The following is a 27914-nucleotide window of genomic DNA, read 5'->3' as shown; positions in this document are numbered from 1 at the left end:
AAACAACTTTTGACATGTTGTAGAGATGTCAAAAGTTTTGATCGATTGGATTCAGAGTGTTCAGACTGCAACCAATAGCTAGAATTTGCTGGGAGGAGAACACGCCAAGTGAGACAAACTTACAGTATAAGTCTATAGGATTGTCTTGGTCAGCTGCACTTTTCTTGCAGCTTGTTCTAACAGTTGGTCAGGGTCTGAATATTCAGAACCCAACTGATAAAAAATGTTGACATGTCTCTAGGACATATCAGAAGTTTCTTGTAGCAACAGGTATATTTTAACTTGTGTTTATCCATTTTTGTGCAGGAGCTAAGAAAGAGGGAGCAGCTGGGTTCTTCAAAGGAATAGGAAAAGGACTTGTAGGTGTTGTGGCAAGACCTACAGGCGGAATTATTGACATGGCAAGCAGCACCTTCCAGGGAATACAGAGGTACGAATGTTCCAAGGAAATGGATTCTGTACGAAAGCAAACACATCAATGATTTTAAAGCAAATTCCAGCACTTCACTGGTATAGAAAGCATAAAGTAATTGCAGTTTTTGTTTATGAATAGCATGATAATTCACAATATTTCCCATAATTGGTGAGAAACAAAAGTTTGCATAATTCTTCACTTTATTCATATGTGCTCAGCATGCTTAGCTAAACTGTCCGATACAGCTTGCCCATATTTGAGTTAAAAAGTACCTATCACCAAATAAACATTTCTAAACTAACTCAGGCTATGTTCCCTAACTACTCCTAACACCCCTCCCACCCTTTAAAAAGCTCTGTATCTTACTTTATTCTTGCTCACATAATGCAATTATGGGCCTTTCCCAGCAGGTATGACATCACTGAAGCCTGCTGGGGGACCACTTCCACCCTCACATCATTGCAGTGTTGTGATGAATAGAAGACCTCAAGCTCTGTGCAATTTTCAGTGAGGCTCTGTGCAACTTTCAGTGAGGCTCTGTGCAGCTTTCAGTAACGTTTTGTGTAGCTTTCAGTCTTTGCAGCTGTCAGTGAGGCTCTGTGCAGCCGTCAATCAAGCTCAGTGCAGAGATACACTTTCTGAGTTTGGTCTCCTGCCAGGCCGGGAGGAGACCAAACTCACTGTATTAATTGTGGCAGGGACCAGAACAGAGCCACCTAGTGGCCATTTTTTTTGTTACATTTTAAACATATATATGTTGATCATTTTAAAAACATACTCCATACTTTGGAGTATGTTCTTAAACACAACTATTTCCTCTTCGACGGACGCCACTACCACCAAATGATGGGTACCGCAATGGGGAGCCCCTGCGCCCCCACATATGCAAATTTACTCCTCGGGTGGTGGGAGGCAACAGTGGCATTTGTCGATGTGAAGGAAATATTTAGTGAACAGGCTCTAGTCTTGGCCGTTACATAGACAACATATTTGTCATATGGGTGGATAATTTTAAAAGCAAGGAAATGGGAAAGTGTCTGCTAATTACACAAGGAACACTATATTAAAAAAGCTTTATTTAGTGACAGGTACTCTTTAATTTTGTGCATGGCATGTTTCCAAAATCTGTCAAAGTAGATTTAAAGGGGTACTCCAGCGCTTAGACATCTTATCCCCTATCCAAAGGATAGGAGATAAGATGCCTGATTGCGGGGGTCTGCCGCTGTGGACCCCCGTGATCTTGCACGCCGCACCCCTTTAAAATCAGTACCCGGAGCATGTTTGCTCCGGGTCTGATTACTGTCGATCACGGGGCCGGAGCATTGTGATGTCACGGCTCTGCCCCGCGTGACGTCACGCTCCGCCCCCTCAATGCAAGCCTATGGGAGGGGGCGTGACAGACTGATTTTAATGGGGTGCAGCATGCAAGATCACGGGGGTCCCCAGGGCGGGACTCCCACGATCAGGCATCTTATACCATATCCTTTGGATAGGGGATAAGATGTATAAGTGCCGGAGTACCCCTTTAACTGACCATGATCTTGAAAGTGTATAGACCACTACAGCTATTTGCTTTTTAGGAGCAATTCAGACTGAACGCTGCCATCTACATTCTACAACTCTTGAACATATTCTGCTATTTTAGTCTAGTGTCCCTAAAATTCTCTGCTTTTCTCTGAAATGTCTTTATAGCTTTAAACACATTTGACATGACAATTAATTTAATGGGTGATGTCATAATAAAATACTTTTTTATATGTCAGAGAGACATATAACATATCAGTAGAATACGGAAAAAAGTGAGCACTTGCGCATTATATCCCTGCTTCATGTCAAATGACCAAATTGGTCTCCTAATGATAGTTTATGGGACCGTCCAACTTACATAGACACAGATCAGGGAGAGAAGTGTGGAGCCGCACATGTTTTACCACTTATTCTAGTACTTGCTTATGGTCTAAACACTCATAGAAAGTTTTGACCTATCCCAAGGACATGTCAAAAGTTTTTTACACTGTACAGTTCTGTGCAGTTTTAAATAATCAATACTACTTCAATCTGTTAAGGACATAGGGCGTACAGGTTTTCCCTTGTGTCCTGGTACTCAAAGGGGTTCTCCGGTGGAAATCAACTGGTGCCAGAAAGTTAAACAGATTTGTAAATTAGAAAAAATAAAGTGACTGGTTCTCAAGGTCTTAAGAAGAAAAGATGGTGTACGTGTATGAATGTAGTTATGGATGTGTTAAGTAATTAATTTTAAGAGTTAGAGAAGTATTGTTGGTGGTGTAATGTAGGTGGATTTTAGCAGATGAATTATTGGTGGTGTAGTGTAAATTAGTTATTGTCAGTTTGAAGGAATAGTGGTTGTAATTAAATGGTGTATAGGTGTAGTTCTGGCTATAATTGTGATTATGACTGAAGTGAGAGAAGAGAAAAGAAAAAGAGAAGAAAAAAAGGAGACAGAGAAAAGAAAAATGGAGGAAACTTGGATAGATTCAAAATTGGTACAATTTATTATAATGTATAAAAAAAGGAAAAAGTGCTGGGCCCTAGCACTTATACTTTCCAGTATTTACAATAAAATAAAAATAATAATAAGCCGATAATCAGCAGAGTCAATAGACTGAAGCACTAATTCAGATATTCAAATAACTTGCTCACAAATCAGCAAATCTAATTCCATACTGGAAAATCTGTTTCATATATGATCTTGGTACTGCGACTGTATAACAGTTCACGCGACGGTATTGTAGCCATATAGTAATTTCCACAGTGCAGAATTAGCGGTACTGCGACCGCGGAAACAAAGTAACAGTCAAACAATGTTGCGGACGTGACTCCCAAAGTACAATGTACCAGCCGACAGTGGGGGAATATGATCGCGGTGATGTGCCTGCGCTGACAACTTGCAAAGTATAAGCCGACAGCCAGGGAATATGATCGCGGTACTGCGACCGCGCTGGTAATACACAGAGCGAGGAGGCCGTGTGAGAGCAGTCCCACAGTGGGCCGCAGACTGGGAGGCTCCAGCGGCTGCAAGGCTGAATTTTGCAGGTAAGGGGAGAGTAGTTGTGGTACTATGTACCTCTTACCCTATACCTCCGGTGCCTCGGCGAAGTCCTTCCCTGCTCCGGTAGTGATATGCTGTCCGTCCTCGCTCTGGTGGTGTGGCGGCTCCCTGCGACAGTCAGCTGTAGCTATGGATGAGCTTCTCCTCGTGGTGTTGAGCGCATGTGAGGTCACGGACGCGCTATGATGATCCTCTGTATCTGTCTTTGCCTCGAGGTTGAGCTGGTTGCTGTAGTGCTTGTAGTAATGTCTATTGGCCTAATCTGCTGAACGACTAGACGCGTTTCGGACCTCCTGGGTCTGTCCTCAGCCGTCGCTTGAACTGTGGTGAACTGTTATACGGTCGCAGTACCGAGATCATATATGAAACACAGATTGTCCAGTATGGAATTAGATTTGCTGATTTGTGAGCAAGTTATTTGAATATCTGAATTAGTGCTTCAGTCTATTGACTCTGCTGATTATCTGCTTATTATTTTATTTTTTTGTTTTATTGTAAATACTGGAAAGTATAAGTGCTAGGGCCCAGCACTTTTTCCTTTTTTTTATACATTATAATACATTTTACCAATTTTTAATCTATCCAAGTTTCCTCCATTTTTCTTTTCTCTGTCTCCTTTTTTTCTTCTCTTTTTTCTTTTCTCTTCTCTCACTTCAGTCATAATCATAATTATAGCCATAACTACACCTATACACCATTTAATTACAACCACTATTCCTTCAAACTGACAATAACTTATTTACACTACACCACCAATAATAACTCATCAGCTAAAATCCACCTACATTACACCACCAACAATACTTCTCTAACTCTTAAAATTAATTACTTAACACATCCATAACTACATTCATACACGTACACCATCTTTTCTTCTTAAGACCTTGAGAACCAGTCACTTTATTTTTTCTATTTTATACATTACTTCATTGGGCTAGAAAGGAGATTATACTCTGACTAGTAGTTCTCGGTCGTCCACCAGATTGAGTAGATCCCAAACATTGTGCTTTTTCTTTACAGATTTGTAAATTATTTCTATTTAAAAATCTTAATCCTTCTATTACTTATCAGCTGCTGTATGCTTCATAGGAAGTTCTTTTCTTTTTTAATTTATTTTATGTCTGACCACAGTGCTCTCTGCTGACACCTCTGTCCGTGTCAGGTACTGTCCAGAGTTGGAGCAAATCCCCATAGCAAATCTGTCTTGCTCCAGACAGTTCCTGACATGGACAGAGGTGTCAGCAGAGAGCACTGTGGTCAGACATAAAAGAGATTCAAAAAGAAAAGAACTTCCTGTGGAGCTTACACCAGCTGATAAGTACTTGAAGGATTAAGATTAAGTAATTTACATATCTGTTTAACTTTCTGGCACCAGTTGATTTAAAAAATGTAAAGGGTTACTCCGGTGGAAAACTTTTTTATTTATTTTATTTTTTTTCAATCAACTGGTGCCAGAAAGTTAAACAGATTTGAAAATTACTTCTATTAAAAAATCGTAATCCTTCCAGTTCTTATCTTATTACCTGCTGAATACTACAGAGGAAATTCTTTTCTTTTTGGATCACAGTGCTCTCTGCTGACATCACGAGCACAGTGCTCTCTTCTTTTTTTAAAACATTTTTATTTGTTTTCAGTCAACTTGAACAGACAAATAACAGTCCCCCTCCCCCCTCCTCTCCCAACACAATCATGCCAAGTAATAGCTATACAGAAACTGTGGCGAGTATGATTAAGCGAGGGATGGGAGGCCCACCCAGACCAACAGTACACAAAGACCACACCTAGACAATCCATTCACACACACACATCCAAACATACCCTAGGAGCCCCTCAGTTCCAATTAGTCCTTCTACGACTGAGAGGCTTCCCGAACTGGAGGATAAGTAGAGACATCCAACAACAACCATGGAACCCAGATCTTGTCAAATGTTTTCGGACATTTCCTACTGACATAAAGGGCATGGTACAATGGGACATATTTATTAACTAGGGCTATCCACTGGGCCAGAGGGGGTGAGGACATCACTATAACTTTGCACGCACAAAACAAAACAAAGTTGATCAAAATGCGCCTGTAAGAGCCCATCACCAACCCATTAACAACCCCCAGTAAACATACCTCCGGCGTTAAAACAAAGGGGAATTCTAAGTGATCCGACATGAATGTCATTACCTCCCTCCAAAAGGGTACAACGCAGGAGCAAGTCCAAACCACATGTAAGAAGGTTCCCCTCTCTCTACCACACCTAAAACAGACCTCCGACCCCGAGATCCCCATCCGATGTAGTCTATGGAGTATAATACAACCGGAGAACAAACCTGGATTGAATAAGCATATCCCGAGCACTGACTACTGTAGAATAATACGTCTTAACAACCTCCTTCCACATATCCTCTGAGAGACTGGGAATATCCTCAACCCACTTCACCTGCGCTTCTGCAAACCGGTCCGGACCCACTGATTGCAGCAAAGCATAACTCTGGGTAAAAGGCTTCGCCAGGTCGGTGGTCCCTAGGAGTAGCTCCAATTCGTTAAAGACAGGGCTAACCGCCAGGGAACCAAACTGTGCAGAGACCGCATGTCACCAACTGAAGATACCAGAAGTGTGCATCCTGAGGGACATTAAAACGTTCTCTAACCTCAGCAAATGAAGGGAAGACAGAGTCAACTCCAAACAGGGGCATGGCAAATTTAATTCCCTGGGAGCTCCAGAATCCGGCTGTCTCCAACCCCCGTAGGTGTTCCAAATGTGGATTACCCCACAGGGGTGCTCTAGAAGAGACAACAGGCTGAGGAAAGCATCCGGTGACCATCAACCAGACCGCAGCAACCGTCTTAATAGCGGCCGGTAGAGATAGTGAGGGAACATACCTGTATAACGTATTAGTCAGCGTCTCATAAGAGCCCAGGAGAGCTACCCCCCCCCCCCCCAAAGCGGGGAAGGCATTGGAAAGGTCCAGGTTGATCCACCAGGCCACGTACACCAGCTGTGAGGCTAGAAAAGGATTATGCATATTAGGGGCGGCTAGTCCCTCCTGCTACTTAGGCGCCTGGAGTAGAGCCTTTCCCAACCTCAGAGGTTTATTCTGCCAGTAGAAGGATCTCAGAGCTTGGTTAAGTTTAACAAAAATACCCTTGGGAGGAATAATAGGGGACAAGTGAAAGAGGTAGAGGAACTTGGGGAGAAAGATCATTTTGAAAATGTTAACCCTACCAGCCAAGGACAAGGGCAAGGAGTCCCACGCTTGTAACCTAGTAAGTGTATTATTGAGTAGAGGATCTAAATTAAGGGCCATAAACTCAGAGTTTTAGGGGACACCTCCACTCCTAAATATTTAAAGTGGCACACTGCCTGCAACCCATTAGGAAGTACATAGGGCAGAACCCCTTCTCGGGACAAGAACATTAGGGCTGATTTAGCCCAGTTAACCCGCAGACACGAGACCTCCCCAAACCTCTCCAACAACAGAATAGAGCAGCCAGGTAGTCCCCACGTCAGCCAAGTAAAACCAAAGTATCATCTGCATATAGAGATATCTACTCAGTCAGGGAACCCCTAGTGATCCCCTTAATTGAGGCAGAAGAGCGAACGGCCGCCGCCAAGGGTTCTACAGCTAAGGCAAACAAAAAGGGTGATAGGGGGCATCCTTGCCTAGTGCCCCTGCCCAACTGGAATGACCCGAAGATCTCCAAATTAGTGCATACTCGGACCCTAGGGGAGTCATACAGCAGCCAAACCCATTTACGAAAAACAGGTCCGAAGCGGAGGAGTCGCATCAAGAACCAAATATAGTGCCATTCGACTGAATCAAAGGCCTTATATACATCAAGGCTAACCACATAACCAGGGGATCTACCCTCCTCCGCTGCGGAAATGTTAAGCTGGAGTCTTTTAACATTAATGTCAGTCGCTCCCCGGGCATGAACCCAGTCTGGTCAGGGTGAACTACAGAGGAAACGACCTTTGCTAGAATTTTTATATCCGCATTGATGAGGGAAATGGGGTGATAAGAGTCTGGCAATGTCGGATCTTTACCAGGTTTAGGTATTACTACAATCAGAGCCTCTCTCCTAGAGTCAGGCAAGGCCCCAGACTCAAAGACCGCACAGTTCTCTCTTCTGACATCTCTGTCCATTTTAGGAACTGTCCAGGGCAGCAAATGTTTGCTATGGGGATTTTCTACTACTCTGGACAGTTCTTAAAATGGACAGAGATGTCAGCAGAGAGCACTGTGTTCCAAAAAGAAAAGAATTTCCTCTGTAGTATTCAGAAGCTAATAAGTACTGAAAGGATTAAGATTTTTTTATAGAAGTAATCTACAAATCTGTTTAACTTTCTGGCACCAGTTGATTAAAAAAAAAAAAAAGTTTTCCACCGGAGTACCCCTTTAACCCCTGAAGGACGCTGGACGTATCCATGCGCCCCCGTTTTAAAGTCTTTAAGGACTGAGGGCGTATGGGTAGGCCTGTGGGAATTTCGGTCCCCGCCACTAGCCAGTCGGGGACCGGACCGGGATGCCTGCTGAAATCATTCAGCAGGCATCCCGGCACATCGCCCAGGGGGGTCCCTAGACCCCCTATGTCGGCTATCGACGCAAACCAGTAATTCAGACAGGCGATCTGCGGCGATTCTGGGTCTCCGGGGACCTGGAAAAATAGGGGGATGGGGTTGTCCAAGACACCCCCGGTCCCCCTTAAGGGATAGGAGTTAGGTGGCAGGGGGGCCACCACTCCTATCCCTGCTATTGGTCTGTCAGAAGTGACCAATAGCAGATCGAGGGGCAGGGGGTTTGAAGTTCGGTTCCCCTGTTCTGCCCACCCACAGTAGTCCAGACAGTGACCGGCGCCGGAGGGCCACTTACCATCAGCAGCGGTGATTGGCGGTGCGGCGTGCTGCAGGCTACAGAAGCCGGTGAGTTGCCTAGCAACATCTGAAGGGCTACAGTTTGGAGACCACTATACAGTGGTTTCCAAACTGTGGCCCTCTGGATCTTGCAAAACTACAACTCCCAGCATGCCCACACAGCAGTTTGCTGTCTGGGCATGCTGAGATTTGTAGTTTTGCAACATCTGGATAGCCACAGTTTGGAGCCACTGACTATCCAGGCATGCTGAGAGTTTAGCAACAGCTGGAGGCCCCCTGTTTGGGAATCACTGGCGTAGAATACGCCTATGTCCACCCCTATACAACCTCTAATTTAGTCCTCAAATTCGCATGGCGCTCTCTCACTTCGGAGCCCTGTCGTATTTCAAGGAAACAGTTTAGGGCCACATATAGGGTATTTCCGTACTCGGGAGCAATTGAGTTACAAATTTTGGGGGACTTTATCTCCTTTCACCCTTTATGAAAATAAAAACTTGGGTCTACACCAGCCTGTTGTTGTTAAAAAAAAAAAAAAAAAAATTACACTAACATTCTAGTGTTGCCCCATACTTTTTAGTTTCACAAGAGGTAAAAGGAAAAAAGACCCCCAAAATTTGTAACTCAATTTCTCCTGAGTACGGAAATACCCCATATGTGGGCGTAAAATGTTCTGCGGACGCACAACAAGGCTCAGGAGCGAGAGCGCACTATGTACATTTGAAGCCTAATTTGGTGATTTGCACAGGGGTCGCTGATTTTACAGCGGTTCTGACATAAACGCAAAAAAATAAATACCCACTTGTGACCCCATTATGGAAACTACACCCCTCACGGAATGTAAAAAGGGGTATAGTGAGCCTTAACACCCCACAGGTGTTTGACGAATTTTTCATTAAAGTTGGATGGGAAAATGAAGAAATTTTTTTTATTTTTTTAACTAAAATGCTGGTGTTACTGTAACTTTTTCATTTTCACAAGGGAAAATAGGAAACAAAAGCCCCCCAAAATTTGTAACCCCATTTCTTCTGAGTAAGAACATACCCCATATGTGGATGTAAAGTGCTCTGCGGGCAAACTACAATGCTCAGAAGAGGAGCAGCGCCATTGGGCTTTTAGAGAGAAAATTTGTCCAGAATTGAAGGCCATGTGTGTTTACAAAGCCTCCATGGTGCCAGAACAATGGACACATGTGGCCCCATTTTGGAAACTACACCCCTCACATAATGTAATAAGGGGTACAGTGAGCATTTACGCCCAACACGTGTACAGATTTTTTTGAACAGTGGTCCGTGAAAATTAAAAATGTAATTTTTCATTTGCACAGCCCACTTTTCCAAAAATCTGTCAAATGCCAGTTGGGTGTAAATGCTCACTTTACCCCTTATTAAATTCTGTGAGGGGTGTAGTTTCCAAAATGGGGTCACATGTGGGGGGTCCACTGTTTTGGCACCACGAGGGGCTTTGTAAACGCACAAGGCCCCCGACTTCTATTCCAACCAAATTCTCTCCCCAAAAGATCAATGGCGCTCCTTCCCTTCTGAGCATTGTAGTGCGCCAGCAGAGCACTTAACGTCCACACATGGGGTATTTCCGTACTCATAAGAAACGGGGTTACAAATTTTAGGGGGCATTTTCTCCTATTACCCCTTGTAAAAATGAATAATTTGGAGAAAAAACTGCATTTTAGTGAAAATAATTTTTTTTTAAATTTACACATCCTACTTTAACGAATAGTCGTCAAACACCTGTGGGGTGTTAAGGCTCATTGTACCCCTTGTTACTTTCCTCGAGGGGTTTAGTTTCAAAAATAGTGTGCCATGTGGGTTTTTTTTTTCTTCTGTTCTGGCACCATAGGGGCTTCCTAAATGCGACATTCCCCCTCAAAAACCATTTCAGCTACATTTGCTTTCCAAAAGCCAAATGTAACTCCTTCTCTTCTGAGCATTGTAGTGTGCCAGCAGAGCACTTGACGTCCACACATGGGGTATTTCCATACTCAGAAGAAATGAGGTTACACATTTTGGGGGGCATTATCTCCTATTACCCCTTGTAAAAATTAGAAATTTGGGGGGGAAAACAGCACTTTAGTAAAAAAAAAAAAAAAAAAAATTCATTTACACATCCGACTTTAACGAAAAGTCGTCAAACACCTGTGGGGTGTTAAGGCACACTGTACCACTTGTTATGTTCCTTGAGGGGTGTAGTTTCCAAAATAGTATGCCATGTGGGGTGTTTTTCACTGTTCTGGCACCATAGGGGCTTCCTAAATGTGACATGCCCCCCATAAACCATTTCAGCAAAATTCACTCTCCAAAATCCCATTGTCGCTCCTTCCCGTCTGAGCCCTCTAGTGCACCCACGGAGCACTTTACATCCACATATGAGGTATTTCCTTACTTGAGAGAAATGGGGTTACAAATTTTGGGGGGATTTGTCTCCTTTTACCCCTTGTAAAAAAAAAAAAAAAAAAATGGCTCTGCAAGAACATGAGAGTGTAAAAATGAAAATTTTGAATTTTCTCCATCACTTTGCTGCTATTCCTGTGAAACACCTAAAGGGTTAACAAACTTTCTGAATGTAATTTTGAAAACTTTGAGGGGTGCAGTTTTTATAATGGGGTAATTTATGGGGTATTTCTAACATGAAAGCCCCTCGAATCTACTTCAAAACGTAACTAGTCCCTGAAAAATTCCGGTTTTGAAATTTTCGTGCAAAATTGGAAAATTGTTGTTGAATTTTGAAGCCCTCTAATGTCTTCCAAAAGTAAAAACATGTCAACTTTATGATGCCCAACATAAAGTAGACCTATTGTATATGTGAATCAATGTATAATTTATTTGGAATATCCATTTTACTTACAAGCAGAGAGTTTCAAAGTTAGAAAAATGCTAAATTTTCAACATTTTCATGACATTTTGGGATTTTTCACCAAGAAAGAATGCAAGTAATGCCGAAAATACAATCTCTGAATCAGAATAATCTGTAATAGCATCCTAGAGTTATTAATGCATAAAGTGACAGTGGTCAGAATTGCAAAAAAGGACTCAGTTCTTAAGGGGTTAAGGACCAAGGGTATATCTGTACAGTCTGATGCCTTAAATGGGCACACTCATTAAAACAATTGTTTGCTATTGCACTCCTTATGGTAAATAAAAAATATTTCTAATATACTTTGTTTAAAAAAAATTAAGTTTTCTGTTTTATTTGTGCTTAAAAAAGCTCAAGAGCACACTTTCCCCCATCTCATGTACAGACTTTGGACCAAAGCCCAAACACAGGAAGTGCAGCCTGGAGTGCTGAGGGGGGGGGGGGGGGGGTGTCCAACCAACAGCGTATGGCAGTTAAGTGTGAGAAGAGCTATGAATGGATGAGGATGGACACTCCTACCCCCCCCCCCCCCCCCCCCCTCAACACTCCAGGCTGCACATCCTGTGTTTGGGCTTCGGTCCAAAGTCTGTGTATGAGATGGGGGAAATTGTGCTCTTGAGCTTTTTTTAACCCCTTAAGGACCAGGCCATTTTACACCTTAGGACCAGAGCGTTTTTTGCACATCTGACCACTGTCAGTTTAAACATTAATAACTCTGGAATGCTTTTAGTTATCATTCTGATTCAGAGATAGTTTTTTCGTGACATATTCTACTTTAACATAGTGGTAAAATTTTGTGGTAACTTGTATCCTTTCCTGGTGAAAAATCCCAAAATTTGATGAAAAATTCTCTCGAGTAAGCACATACCTCATGTGTCTATGTAAATTGTTCGGCGGGCTCAGAAGCGAAGGAGCGACAAGGGGATTTTGGAGAGTATGTTTTTCTGAAATGTTTTTTTGGGGGCATGTTGCATTTAGGAAGCCCCTATGGTGCCAGAACAGTAAAAAAAAAAAAAAAAAAAAAACACATGGCATACCATTTTGGAAACTAGACCCTTTGAGGAACGTAACAAGGAATTAAGTGAGCCTTAATACCCCACAGGTGTTTCACGACTTTTGCATATGTAAAAAAAAAATTTTTTTTTTGTTCACTAAAATGTGTTTCCCCCAAATTTCACATTTTTGCAAGGGTTAATAGCAGAAAATACCCCACAAAGTTGTAACCCCATCTCTTCTGAGTATGGAGGTACCCCATAAGTTGACCTGAAGTGCACTACGGGCAAACTACAATCCTCAGAAGAGAAGGAGTCATATTTGGCTTTTTGAGAGCAAATTTTGCTTGGGGGCATGTCGCATTTAGGAAGCCCCTATGGTGCCAGGACAGCATAAAAAAACACATGGCATACCATTTTGGAAACTAGACCCCTTGAGGAACATAACAAGGAATAAAGTGAGCCTTAATACCCCACAGGGGTTTCACGACTTTTGCATATGTAAAACATTTTTTTTTTCACAAAAATGTGTGTTTCCCCCCCCCCCAAATTTCACTTTTTTGCAAGGGTTAATAGCAGACAAGACCCCCCAAAATTTGTAACCCCATCTCTTCTGAGTATGAAGGTACCCCATAAGTGGACCTTAAGTGCACTACGGGCGAACTACAATGCTCAGAAGAGAAGAAGTCACATTTAGCTTTTGGAGAGCAAATTTTGCTCTGGGGGCATGTCGCATTTAGGAAGCCCCTATGATGCCAGGACAGCAAAATAACCCCCACATGGCATACCGTTTTGGAAACTGTACATGGTGCACTCTCCCTTCTGGGCCTTGTTGTGCGCCCCCAGAGCACTTTGTGCCCACATATGGGGTATCTCCGTAGTCGGGAGAAATTGCATTACAAATTTTGGAGGGCTTTTTTCCCTTTTACCTCTTGTCAAAATGAACAGTATAGGGCAACACCAGCATGTTAGTGTAAAAAATTAATTTTTTTACACTAACATGCTGGTGTAGACCCCAACTTCACCTTTTCATAAGGGGTGAAAGGAGAAAAAGCCCCCCAAAATTTGTTAGGCAATTTCTCCCGAGAACGTCGATACCCCATATGTGGCCCAAAACTGTTGCCTTGAAATACGAAAGGGCTCCAAAGTGAGAGCGCCATGCGCATTTGAGGCCTGAATTAGGGATTTGCATAGGGGTGGACATAGGGGTATTCTACGCCAGTGATTCCCAAACAGGGTGCCTCCAGCTGTTGAAAAACTCCCAGCATGCTTGGACAGTCAACGGCTGTCCGGCAATACTGGGAGTTGTTGTTTTGCAACAGCTGGAGGCTCCATTTTGGAAACAGTGGCGTACCAGACGTTTTTCATTTTTATTGGGGAGGGTGGCTGTGTAGGGGTATGTGTATATGTAGTGTTTTTTACTTTTTATTTTGTGTTAGTGTAGTGTAGTGTTTTTAGGGTACAGTCACACGGGCGGGGGATTACAGCGAGTTTCCTGCTGTGAGTTTGAGCTGCCGCGCAAAATTTGCTACATCGCAAACTTGCAGCCTGATACTCACTGTAAGCCCCCTGCCCATGTGAATGTACCCTGTACATTCACAGGGGGGGGGGGGCCTCCAGCTGTTGCACAACTACAACTCCCAGCATGCACGGTCTATCAGTGCATGCTGGTAGTTATAGTTTTGCAACAGCTGGAGGCACACGGGTTGGGAAACACTGAGTTAGGAAACAGACAATGTTTCCCAACCAGTGTGCCTCCAGTTGTTGCAAAACCACAACTCCCAGCATTCTCAGGCATGCTGGAAGTAGTAGTTCGGCAACATCTTTAGAGCCAGATGTTGCCGAACTACAGCTCCCAGCATGCTTGGAGTTGTAGTTTTGCAACATCTGGAGGACTACAGTTTGCAGACCACTAATACAGTGGTTCCCAATCTGTGCCCTTCCAGATGTTGCAAAACTACAACTCCCAGTATGCCAAAACTGTCCAGGCATGCTGGGAGTTGTAGTTCTGCAACATCTGAAGGGCCAGATGTTACAGAACCACAACTCCCAGCATGCCTGGACAGTAAGGGCATGCTGAGGATGTGTAGTTTTGCAACATCTGGAAGGGCACAGTGGTCTCCAAACTGTGGACCTCCAGATGTTCCAAAACTGTTACTCCCAGCATGCCCAGACGCCAAGGGCTGTCTGGGCATGCTGGGAGTTGTAGTGTAAGGGGACCAGATGGAGCAGTCCAGATCGCTTTACGGAGGTCTGGACTGCTGCAAAGGTCCTGCAACGCCGCCGAAGATCCACTCACCTGTCGCTGCTGCCGCCATCTCCGCCGCCAGGATCCGGATCTTCAGGGACGAGGTAAGTACCGGGGCTTGTCCCCAGCACTCCCCCGTCCCCCGCACTCCCCCGTCCCCAGCCGCGTCCTCCGGTCTTCCTCCCGTTCCCGGTCTTCCTCCCGTTCTCTCCGGACTTCCAGGGGCCGGGCAGGGCGGGAGGAAGTAACCGCCCCCCCCCCTGCGATTGATCGGTTAGTTCTAATCGAAGAATCGCAGTGGATAGGAGGAGGTGGCAGGCTTGCCACCTCGCTCCTATACTTCAGCATGGTCCTTGCTGTCTGTGACAACCGGGATCATGCAAAATTACCAGGCGATCGGGTCCCAGAGACCCTTGATGCCTGCTGAAGCATTTCAGCAGGCATCCGCTTCCGATCTCTGCCCGGTGCGCGGCAGGGACCGGAAATCACCAGGACGTATGAGTACGTGCCTGGTCCTTAAGATTTCGGGCGCAGGGACCTACTCATACGTGCCTGGTCCTTAAGGGGTTAAGCACAACCAAAACATAGAAAACTTTATTTTTTTTTTTAAACTAAGTAAATTAGAAATATTTTTTATTTACCATAAGGACTGCAATAGCAAAAATAAGTTTTATGAGCGTTACCCTTTAAGTGGCTTTGAAACGAGCACAGGAGCTGCATTCAACTCTCAGTAGCCATCAGTAGCCAAACACTCCCTGCTAATGCGTCGATCCCATCTCTGCCGGTCATTTAACCCTTTAGACACCATGATCAATGTCGATCATGGCATCTAAAATTAAAGTTAAATTTGCTGGTAGCTCAGTGGAGCTCACCGAAACCCCACGACGTGATCGCGGGAAATCGGTGTGCTAAAATGGGACCCCTTACCTGCCCCTGATCGCCGATCCAATGATGAGCCTGGTTAAGTGGATCGCCGCTCTCACTGTGTAATGTAGGCATAGCATTATACATTGAATGTAATCTAACAATTGCAAATAAAAGTCCCCTTTATGGGGACTTAAAAAGTGTAAAATAAAAGTTTGTAAAATTATATAAAACTTCCTCCCCTAATAAACAATCAAATCCCCCTTATTTCCCCTATTTGCAAAAAAAAAATTAAAAATGTTTATGATCCCGAACAGTAAATGTCGGAAACCTAAAAAAAATATCAAAAATACAAATTTTTCCATCTATCAGAAAAAATTTTTATGAAAAGTGATCAAAAAGTCCTCTTAAAACAAAAAAGGTACAGATAAAAACTACAGATCACAGTGCAAAAAATGAGCCCTCACACATCCCTGTATATGGAAAAAAATATAGTGGTCAGAAAAGGACAATTTTTTGTATACTTATTTTGTTAAAAAAAAGTTAGCATTTTTTTTTTAAAGTAGTACAATAATAGAAAAACTATATAAATTGGGTATTGTTTTAATTGCATTGACCTAGAGCCCGGATTATATAGGCCCAGATTTATCAAACTGTGTGAGAGAAAAAAAATAGTGATTTTCCCACAACAACCAATCACAGATCAGCTTTCACTTTACCAGAGCTTGTTAGCTGAGCTGTGATTGGTTGCTGTGGGTAAATCTCACAATTTTTTCTCTCACACAGTTTAATAAATCTGGGCCTATATCTCTAGATGTTCCCTGTAATTATATTTGCACACTATTATATTTCCATAAAGTGTTTGTTACTCAGTACAAATAAATAGGTTAAGAAATGGAATCTTTCAGCTCTGTACCTGGTATCGAACTGTAGATCCCAGCAGACTGGTGTTAGGGGTGATAAAATTTACTATACCTTTTAGTTGTGCTGATTGCTATTTTTAAAGTTATAAAACTGCCTTTTTAGTAACAGATGAAGGATCAAACTGGTGGTGCTGAGCTTCGACAACGCCTCCTACCTCCCCTTTCTGGCCTTCTTTGACTGATTCAAATACAGGGCTCTGTGCTGCAGCCAAGACCTGTACATCAAGCATGCCAGGTTGGGGGACGTAGGAGGCACTGCTGCAGCTGCAACACCAGTTAAACTCTTCACTGTTTACAACAAAAAGGTAATTTTATTACTTTACAAATGGTGATCTGCAGCTTTAACTAAAGGTATGACACCTATCTACTGGGATCTGCAGCTCCATACCTGGTACAGAGTTTACAGATTTCATTTAACCCCCGTGGTGCCAGACCAGTGGACCCCACCACATGTGACCACATTTTGGAAACTACACCCCTCACAGAATTTAATAAGCGGTGCAGTGAGTATTTACACCCCACTGGTGTTTGACAGATCTTTGGAAAAATGAAAAATTACATTTTAAATTTTCACGGACCACTGTTCCAAAAATCTGTCAGACACCTGTGGGGCGTAAATGCTCACTGTACCCCTTATTACATTACATGAAGGGTGTAGTTTTCAAAATGGGGTCACATGTGCGGGGGGGTCCATTGTTCTGGCACTATGAGTGCTTTGTAAACACACGTGGCCTTCAATTCCGGACACATTTTCTCTTCAAAATCCCAATGATGCTCCTTCTCTTCTGAGCATTGTAGTGCACCCGCAGAGCACTTAAAATCCACATATGGGGTATGTTCTTAATCAGAAGAAATGGGATTACAAATTTTGGGGGGCTTTTTCCCTATTTTCCCTTGTGAAAATGAAAAATTGAGGGTAACGCCAGCATTTTAGTGAAAATTTTTTTTTTTTTTCATTTTCTCATCCAACTTTAATGAAAATTCGTCAAACACCTGTGGGGTGTTAAGGCTCTCTATGCCCTTAGTTATGTTCCGTGAGGGGTGTAGTTTCCAAAATGGGCTCACATGTGGGTATTTAATTTTTCAGCTGGAGGCTCCGTTTCGGAAACACTGCCGTACAATAAGTTTTTCATTTTTCTTGGGGACAGTGTAAGGGGGTGTATATGTAGTGTTTTACCCTTTATTAGTGTGCGTGTAGTGTAGTGTAGTGTTTTTAGGGTACATTCACACAGGCGGAGGTTTACAGTGAGTTTCCCACTAGGAGCTTGCGCTGCGGCAAAAAATTGGCCGCAGCTCAAACTTGAAGCAGGAAACTCAATGTAAACTCGCCGTGTGAATGTACCCTGTACATTCACATGGGAGGCCAAACCTCCAGCTCCATGTACTGACAGACCGTGCATGCTGGGAGTTGTACTTTTGCAACAGCTGGGGGCACACTGGTTGGAAAACCTTCAGTTAGGTTCTGTTATCTAACTCAATATTTTCCAACCAGTGAGCCTCCAGCTGTTGCAAAACTACAACTCCCAGCATGTACGGTTTATCAGTGCATGCAGGGAGTTGTAGTTTGCCACAGCAGGAGGCACACTGGTTGCAAAACACGGAGTTAGGTAACAAACGTCGCAACCAGTGTGCCTTCCGCTGTTGCAAAAACTACAACTCTCAGCATGCAGTGACAACTGAAGGGCATGCCGGGACTTGTAGTTATGCAACAGCTGGAGACATACTACTAACACTCCCAGCATGCCCTATGGCTGTCCGGGCATGCTGGAGGTTGTAGTTATGCAACTGCTGGAGGCACACTGGTTTCAAAATACTGAGAGTTTGTTACTTAACTCAGTGTTTCCCAACCAGTGTGCCTCAAGCTGTTGCAAAACTACAACTCCCAGCATGCCCAGACAACCGAAGGACATGTTTGGGATTGTAGTTTTGCAACATCTGGAGGGCCGCAGTTTGGAGACCACTGTGCAGTGGTGTCCAAACTGTAGGCCTCCAGATGTTGCAAAACTTCAACTCCAAGCATGCCCAGACTGTGCTTGCATGCTGGGAGTTGTAGTTCTGCAACATCTGAAGGAGCAGATGTTACAAAACTACAACTCCCAGCATGTCTGGACTGTCTGGGCATGCTGAGAGTTGTAGTTTTGCAACATCTGGAGGGCTACAGCTTGGGCACCACTGTATAGTGGTCTCCAAACTGTGGCCCTACAGATGTTGCAAAACTACAACTCCCAGCATGCCCAGACAGCCTTTAGCTGTCTGGGCATGCTGGGAGTTGTAGTTTGGCAACCCCTAGAAGGCAGCAGTAAATATCGCTTTACTGCGATCTTTACTGCTACCTTCACAGCCGCCGTTGCTTCCTTACCGCTGATCCTGCCGCCGGTCCCCAGGTACCCACCGCCATCTTCTTCCCGCCCCCGCCACTCTGCCTGACTTCCAGGGGCGGGCAGAGCGGGGATTTCCACGGTAAGCCCCTCCCGCCCCCAACTTCCATTGTTTAGTTGTCATATCTGACTAATGGCAGGGGATAGGAGCGAGGTGGCAGCTGCCACCTCGCACCTATCCCTCAGGATGATCGGAGCTGTCTCTGACCGCTCCGATCATCCCTATTTTCCGGGCGATCGGGTCACCAGAGACCCGATCAGCCCGGAACCCTGCAAGTCCTTATCATTAGTCAGTCACTAACTGACTAACAAATGACAACGATCAGCAGCAGTGGGCCATTCTGATTGGTCCCCAGCTGCATAGTGTCATCGGTCAGCTGTTCAGAACAGCTGCGATGAAGTTTCTATCACCATGCCAACGGACATGGTGATAGAAAATGTAATGGACATGTATACACGTCCATTTGGGTTAAGTCAGGGAAAAAATGGACGTGTATACACGTCCATTGGCGGGAAGGGGTTAAGGACTCAAGGCGTACCTGTACGCTCTGGGTATTTCTGGGCAGGGACCGATCCGGGATGCCTGCTGAAATTATTCAGCAGTCATCCCGTGACAACGTCCCATGTCAGATCGGCGATTTGCAGCAATTCCGGGCTGATCGGGTCTCTGATGACCCGTTAGCCCAGAAAATAGGGACGATCGGAGCTGTCATAGACAGCTCCGACCATCCTGAAGGATAGGAGCGTGGAGGCAGGGATGCCACCTCCTCCTATCCCCTGCCATTGGTCAGTTAGGACTGACTGACCAATGGCAGTTGAGGGCGGGGGGTTAAAGTTGAAATCCCCGCTCTGCCCGCCCCTGGATGTCCAGGCAGAGTGGGGGGAAGATGGCAGTGGGTCCCGGAGTGGCGTGGGATTGACTATCGCGGCGGGACTAGCGGCAGGCAGTGGCGGGATCGGTGTGCTGGGAGTTGTAGTTCTGTAACATCTGGCCCTTCAGATTTTGCAGAACTACAACTCCCAGCAAGCCTGGACAGTCTCAGTATGCTGGGAGGATGTAGTTTTGCAACATCTGGAAGAGCACAGTTTGGACATCACTACACAATGGTCTCCAAACTGTTCTCCTCCAGTTGTTGCATAACAACAACTCCCAACATGCCCTTCGGCTGATTAGGCATGCTGGGAGCTTTAGTTTTGCAACAACTGGAGGCACACTGGTTGGGAAAAATTGTCTGTTTCTTAACTTAGCGTTTCCCAACCAGTGTGCCTCCACCTTTTGCAAAACTATAACTCCCATCATGCACTGACAGACCATGCATGCTGGGAGTTGTAGTTTTGCCACAGCTGGAGACACACAGGTTGGAAAACACTGAGTTAAGTAACAAACTCTGTGTTTTGCAACCAGTGTGCTTCCAGCTGTTGCATAGCTACAAACCCCAGTATGCACGGACAGCCAAAGGGCATGCTGGAAGTTGTAGCAGTATGCCTACAGCTGTTGCATAACTACAAGTCCCATCATGGCTTTCAGCTGTCACTGCATGCTGAGAGTTGTAGTTTTTGCAACAGCATGCCCTTTGGCTGTCCGTACATGCTGGGAGTTGTACTTTTGCAACAGCTGGAGGCACACTGGTTGCAAAACTTTGAGTTAAGTAACAATCTTTTTTTTTTACAACCAGTGTGTCTCCAGCTGTTGCAGAACTACAACCCCCCAGCATGCACAGACAGCCAAAGGACATGCTGGGAGTTGAAGTTTTGCAACAGCTGGAGGTTTGCGCATCCCCCCCCCCCCCACACACACACACACACCCATGTGAATGTGCAGGGTACATTCACACGGACGGGTTTACAGTGAGTTTCTCGCTGCAAGTTTGAGATGCAGCAAATTTTCCGCTGTAGCTCAAACTCCCAGCGGAAAACTCGCTGTGAACCCCCGCCTGTGTGAAAGTTTGAGATGCAGCAAATTTTCCGCTGTAGCTCAAACTCCCAGCGGAAAACTCGCTGTGAACCCCCGCCTGTGTGAATGTACCCTAAAAACACTTCACTACACTAACACATAATAAAATGTAAAACACTACATATACACATACCTCTACACAGTTACCCCCCTCCCTCCCCCCAATAAAAATCAGAAATGTCTGGTACGGCACGGTTTCTAAAACGGAGCCTCCAGCTGTTGCAAAACAACAACTCCCAGTGTTGCCGGACAACCATTGACTGACCAGGCATGCTGGGAGTTTTGCAACAGCTGGAGGCACCCTGTTTGGGAAACACTGCCGTAGGGTATTTTTGTATTGGAGGCAAGTGTAATTCTTGCATCCAGGTCAGTCCCTATGCAAATCCCAAATTTAGTCCTCAAATGCTCGTGGCGCTCTCTCACTTGGGAGCCCTGTCATATTTCAAGGCTACAGTTTAGTGCCACATATGAGGTATCTCCGTACTCGGGAGAAATTGCACTACAAATTTTGGTTTTTTTTTTCTCCTTTTACCCCTTATGAAAAGGTAAAGTTGGGGTCTACACCAGCATGTTGTTGTAAAAAAATTACATTTTTTACACTAATATTTCGGTGTTGCCCCATACTTTTCAAAAGGAAAGGGAAAAAAAGACCCTCAAAATTTGTAACACAATTTCTTCTGAGTACGGAAATACCCTATATGTGGGCGTAAAATGCTCTGCAGGCGCACAACAAGGCTCAGGAGTGAGAGCGCCATGTACATTTGAGGTGATTTGCACAGGGGTTGCTGATTGTTACAGCGGTTCTGACATAAACGCAAAAAAATACCCACATGTGACCCCATTTTGGAAACGACACCCCTCACGGAACGTAACAAGGGGTTTAGTGAGCCTTTACACCCCACAGGTGTTTGAAGAATTTACATTAAAGTTGGATGTTAAAAATATATTTTTTTTCACTAAAATGCTGGTGTTATCCCAAATTTTTCATTTTTACAAGGGGTAATAGGAAAAAAGCCCCCCAAAATTTGTAACCCCATTTCTCCTGAGTATGGAAATACCCCATATGTGGATGTAAAGTGCTCGGCGGGCGCACTACAATGCTCAGATAGAATGTGTCTGGAATTGAAGGCCATGTGTGTTTACAAAACCCCCCGTGCTGCCAGAATAGTGGATCCCCCCACATGTGACCCCATTTTAGAAACTACACCCCTCGCGTAATGTTATAAGGGGTGCAGTGAGCATTTACACCCCACTGGTGTCTGACAGATTATTTGAACAGTAGTCCATGAAAATGAAAAATTTAATTTTTCATTTGCACAGCACACTGTTCCAAAGATCTGTCAAAGCCAGTGGGGTGTAAATTCTAACTGCACACCTTATTAAATTCTGTGAGGGGTGTAGTTACCAAAATGGGGTAGCATATGGGGGGTTTCTGTTGTTCTGGCACTATGGGAGGTTTGTAAATGCACATGGCACCCGATTTCAATTTCATCAAAATTCTGTCTTCAAAAGTCCAATGGCACTCCTTCTGTTCTGAGACCTGTAGTGCGCCAGCAGAGCACTTAACGTCCACATATGGGGCATTTTCTTAATCGAGAGAAATTGGGCTTCAAATTTTGGGGTCCATTTTCTCTTATTACCCCTTGTAAAAAAGAAAAATTTGGGGTAACCCCATCATTTTATGTGCGTAATGACGGGCGACACGGGTCAGAGCAGTGTGACGTCATGGCTCCGCCCCTCGTGACATCACGGCCCGCCCCCTTAATGCAAGACTATGGCAGGGGGTGTGGCGACCGCCACCCCCCCCCCCCCCCCCTCCCATAGACTTGTATTGAGGGGGTGGACCATGATATCACCAGGGGCGGAGCCATGACGTAACGATGCTCCGGCCCCTGTATTGCCCCCCCGGCGATCTGACATCTTATCCCCTATCCTTTGGATAGGGAATAAGATGTCTAGGGGCGGAGTACCCCTTTAAGGTGAAAATGGGCTGAGTCCTTAAGGGGTTAATATATATAGGATCATACGGCACTCAGAAGCCCCAAGAACAGCATAGTCAGTAACTGAGCAGATGTTCTGAATTAAACAATCATATTTCTCTTTTTGCACTTTCTTTGTTCTTCCCACCACAATGGTATAATGATCTTGGTTCATTTATTTTGCGTCTTGACTATTACCCCTTTGAGCAGGCTACTCTCTGCCTCTGCAAGACCTATGCAACCCAATAAAAATGCATTTTCTCTTGGTTTTGTTAGCTTGGGCTTACTTCTTTTTGCACTATTCTATTTAAGATAGATCCACCCACTAACCTGAATATACAGGTGGGTAGTGTGGGTGATCCTGAGTAAAATTATGTATTCCTTATCCTGTCCCATTCATCCGTTCCCGAGCTATAGCACAATTTTGCAATATGCAAATTAACGCTTAACTGCACAGGAGGAGGGTTTGTAGAGTAGTGGCACTTCTAGCATTGTCCCTTGGGTTCCATTCCCACCTCTCCGCTTATCAAATAGAAGGAGATGAATATTGATGAGCTGAGCAGTGCAGATAGTCTTTAAACCCACCACTAGTTTAATATTGCAATATTGTGATATAACTCGATAACGGATTCGGGTAAGGAATCATTTTTATTTTATTTTTTTTACTTGCAGATTGCACAATATGTTGCAACTATCTTGCTTTATTTATCATATCACTCCTTGTATAGCACTGCTGACTTGCGATGTCCTTCTTATGCTGTCTCTACTACATTTAGAAGGAAGCTGCTAAGATCTTTCCTCAGTAAACAAGCATCTTTTCCTGGGCAGTTCTGCTTCTTGCCTTGTCCTTCTCATTCAGATAACACATTCCATCCCACTTGTGCACATTGCCTTGGACTGTTTTGTAATCTAGATCACAATATTTTGCTCCAACCCCTGTTGCTTATTATCTTTCTTATTATTTCCTGTCACATGTTTCTGGTGGATTCCTTTGGAGCTGCATTTCCTGGGATTCTAGCATTCTTTGGAGCTCCTCTTCCAGTTTAAAAACTTATGTGGTTACTGAAAAAATACATTTTAAAAGACATTTTACTGGAGTCCTCATAATTTCCCAATAGTTTTGCATTCCAAGCTACCAGTTCAGTTGACAAGGCACGTACATGGACTGCTTCGACATGTTCTACTCTCGTTTTCTCCCTTAGATTGTAAGCTCTTTTGAGCAGGTCATTGCAGATTGTAATGACTAAAAAGAGTTTGACTGTAAATAATGTAACTGAGCATATTGTTACTTTAGTGTAGTAGGATAAAGGAAAGCATACTACAATTTCCTGTATGTTTTAACCACCTGTTAAGGAAATAAATGCCTTATGTATGCTTTTGTGTTGTGTTAGGTCAACGGGTTTTATTCTAGAAGAGTTGTTTATGTTAAAGGGGTACTCTGCTCCTAAACCTCTTATCCCTATACAATGGCTAGGGGATAAGATGTCTGATCGCTGGGGTCTGGCTGCTGGGACCCCCTGTGATCACAGACGCAGCTCGCCAGTCATCTGGTGCACAGAGCGAATACATAGGACAAGGCATGAGAGAGCTGAGTATCCCTTTAATGATTTGTTACCGCTACTGGCATGAAGTCATGTTATCTCTGATGCTTCTGACTTTCTAAATTTCAACAAGGATATTTGCCACTCCATACATTATCTGGGTTAATGCAATTGCACAGGATTTTTGTATATATATATATACACACACACATTTAATGTACATTAGAGACACCTGCCCATTAAATGTAACGAGCAAGTGTTATGGGTATTCATTTTATGTGATTCCATATTAGAGTTGGAAAATCGGGTGATCTGAGTGACTTAGAGTGAGGTATAGTCATTGGTGCTAGAGTAGTCTAGGTTTCAAAAACTACTAAACTTGTGGGGCTTTCTCATGTAGCAACATCTGCTGAAAGCGGACTTCGTAGATGTGAAAATCGACAAAAGGTGCCAAATGAGAATGTCAGGAATGGATCTGAACTACCCATCGACCTTAGCACTGATAGACTAGATTAGCAGATTGCCATTGCTATCTAAAGGAACAAGACAGGCAATATTTTAGTGGCTAAAAGAGCACACAATTTTGATCACTGAGTGGAAAACATTGCCTTTCTGTTGTACCATGGTGATGGGAGGGTCAAAATTTGCACAAGTGGCATAAGTGGATGAACTCTTCCTGTCGGTTGTCAACAGTTCAAGCTGGTGGTCCCCTTATACCTGTCGATGGATGTCTGGACAGTAGTGCTTACTTTGACAAGTTCATCCCTTCATGGCAGCCATCTCACCTATTAAAAAAGGACACCTTTAGCATGAAAAAGCACCATGTAACAACGGTCATTTAGTCATGGATTGGTTCCAGGAACACGACAGCAAGTTGTCCTTGTTTCCTTGGCCTTTACAGTCCCCAGATCTTAAAAGGGTTATTAAGCAATAGAACAGAGCCACACTTGTTTGCAGGTTGTGTGTGGTATTGCAACCATTCACTTCAATGGAATTGAGTCGCAAAACCAAACCCAACCTTCAGACAAATGTGGTGCAGTTTTCTTTTTATAATTTTTTTTCCTAATGCTAGATAACCCATTTAATCTTATGGAAGATTTCTCAGTAACTGAAAGAATCTATACTGTCTGCAAGGCTCAATATTCTTGCAGAACAATTTCAAAACTACACTTGCTTGAATGGGTGTGCTGCTGTGAATACTTTCTGTGGATGACTGTATAGAGAAATTATCATTTAAACTGACCTACTACTCTGTATTACCTCAGTACCCCATTTGTAGGATAGTATGCAACATATCAGTAGGAAGGCAGGCTGATAAACAATGCCACATATGGAAAATTAGTTGAATTTGATACAACTAGAAAGCCTTTGCCTTACTGGCACAGACAGCTTCTGGTATAAACACAGGTTTTCATAAAGATGGAACTTGGAATGAACACCTTTCTTTTTAATGCTTAAATGGCACATGTTGTGTCTAAGTCATTAGAATACTCTGCATTATGTGTAACTTTTGATATACAGAAGTAATGCAACTGCTGTACAACTTTAAAACCTGCCATTATACTTGTGTTAAAGGAATAGAAAAAATTATCTATAGCCCCCTATGTTCCAGGGCACTTTACCCATTGTATGGGGTTAAAATAAATATCATTACACAAACACAAATACAATCAGATTTAAACATAACATACGTAATACCAGCACTTCACAGATAGGGTAATAAAAACCAGACATAAATAAAAAGTGCTTATTGTCAAGAAAATCCTGCAGTAGTATTTGTGTGATTCCCTCCAGATAGATCTATAAAAAATACAAGAATTTCTTCATAAATATGTTTAAGAACAATTGGTTGATTGAGATAGCAGATACAAAGAAATGGCTCACTTGTGGCGCAAAGTTCTGCATCTGCTGATCTGTGTTTCCTGTTAAAGAAACTCATGCAATCCCTGGGGTTCGGTTTGTCCACTGAATATAAGCTAGTTAGGTATCTAAAAAGATGAGACAGTTATATATATAAAGGTGTATATTATAGACAAACTAAGGCATGTGATACTGTGTAGGGAGAAATGTTCTGCAGACTCACATTCCTTCCATCCAGCGATGTTTTATGTCCACTGAGTTTATTTAGTACAAAAAAGTATGAGTCTCTGTAGTGTTATAAGGTGTATTCATATAGTAATCCGATCTGCGTATCTAGATAAAGTAGACAGTTTCCATTCATAAAGTGCCATTAATAGGGAGCATAATCATATGTAAACTGTCAGATAAGACGATGGTTACCAAAATAGATAGTACTTGCGGAGATACTATGCTGCCCGCAGTTGGTGGTCACTCCGTTACTGCTATACCTAGTATGTTGTATAGAGAAATGTTCTGCAGAGTTCATATGTCCCGTGAAGTTTTTCTATATACAGCAGTACCTGGGGTTTTGTCTCCTTCTATATTCTGAGGTCTTCATACGTAGGTGCTTCGCTCCAGGATGTAATTTCTTGTAACTGTGAATGTGTGCTAGGGTCGGGAAAGAGCCCCGGCCGGTGGCGTCTGTACCGATCTCCTGCCCGTTAGAACTCCGCAATCACGCTCCTTGCCTGTGAGTGACATCACCACTGGTTGCATAAGAGGACAAAAAGATCCAACTCAGATTTAAACATTAAATGACTGCCTGATATGAAAGGAGAAAGGGCCTACAATCTACAGGTGAAGGGGAGGAAAACAATAGGTGGGGGACACAGCTGTTGATCCTTTACCAGGTAACGAAGTAGCAGTTCATTGGGCAATACAGTGGCAGCACGGTAGTTGTAGGCTGTTCTGAAATACAGGTTGCTTATGAAGGCCTTGATGGTTGGTGAGAGCCTGATATGTCTGCATAGTAAGTTCCAGCATACAGGGGAGGCACGGGAGGGTTATTGGAGACAGGTGTGTGAGGTGCCAACAAGGGGAGAACACAGGCAGGGGTCTTGAGAGGATTGGAAATAATGTGAGTGGCAGTATTGGGAGATCTGGTCAAAAATTTACAAAGGGAATAGTTTGTGGGTGGCCTTGTATGTCATAGTTACCAATTTTAACTTAATTTGTTGGGCCACAGATAGCCAGTGAAGGGATTGATTGAGGGGAGGTTTGAATTAGTCAGCCTGGAGAATTGAGGATGGATTGGAGGGGACCAAGAGTGTTTCAAAGAATGTCTCAAAGGAGTCTAAGTGGGAGATGATGAGGGCATGTACCAGTAGTTAAGTTGGGAGTCACAGCAGAAATGTTCTTGAGGTGAAGGCACTGAAAGTACGGTTGAAGAGATCCAGGAGAGGGCCAAATTTGTGGGGCTGAGGAATGAGAGTGGTCAACTATGTCGAAGGCAGAAAAAAAGTCAAGGACGAGGAGCACAAAATATTGGCATGATGCTTTTGTGGTCCGCAGATTATTGGCCACTTTGGTTAAGGATGTTAAGGAGAACTTTGACGAAAAGTTTTTACCTGTCCCTGTGCCCGGGCTGCAAAAACATAAAAAACAAACTTTAACTCACCTTCCTATGTTCCCCCATTGTGCCGGTACCTGCATCCCATTTTTCCACTACTGCTCGTCGTCCTTCTTCTTAGCCTTGAAATGTCACAGTGCAGTCAGCGCGTTGCCGGTCGCCACAATCTCCCGCCTTGGCCGGTGATGGGCTCAGCGCACACTGTCTTGTCAGGAGGGAGAAGATGGGGCCCCAGCTCCTTACATGACAGTGCGCTCAGCCTATCACCGGCTGGGGCATCACTTCGGCCGGCTATGCGCTGACTTCACTGTGACGTTTCGAGCCTAAGCAGGACGACGAGCAGCAGCG

The 27914-nt window shown here is 43.9% G+C and overlaps 1 protein-coding gene across 6 annotated transcripts in view; it reads left to right on the top strand.

Annotated features, from left to right (window-relative positions):
• Positions 1-27914, top strand: part of VPS13C (vacuolar protein sorting 13 homolog C) — a 773393-nt gene that overhangs the window by 692531 nt on the left and 52948 nt on the right. For all 6 annotated transcript variants that reach the window (XM_056572804.1, XM_056572802.1, XM_056572807.1 and 3 more), the window contains one exon: positions 307-430. In XM_056572804.1, the coding sequence (XP_056428779.1) occupies positions 307-430 (124 nt within the window). The remainder of the gene's footprint in view (positions 1-306; positions 431-27914) is intronic.

This window comes from Hyla sarda, chromosome 4, assembly GCF_029499605.1.
Source record: "Hyla sarda isolate aHylSar1 chromosome 4, aHylSar1.hap1, whole genome shotgun sequence".
NCBI classification, from domain to species: domain Eukaryota; kingdom Metazoa; phylum Chordata; class Amphibia; order Anura; family Hylidae; genus Hyla; species Hyla sarda.
The sequence above is the reverse complement of the archived record's forward strand: the minus strand, read 5'-3'. Positions and strand labels throughout refer to the sequence as shown.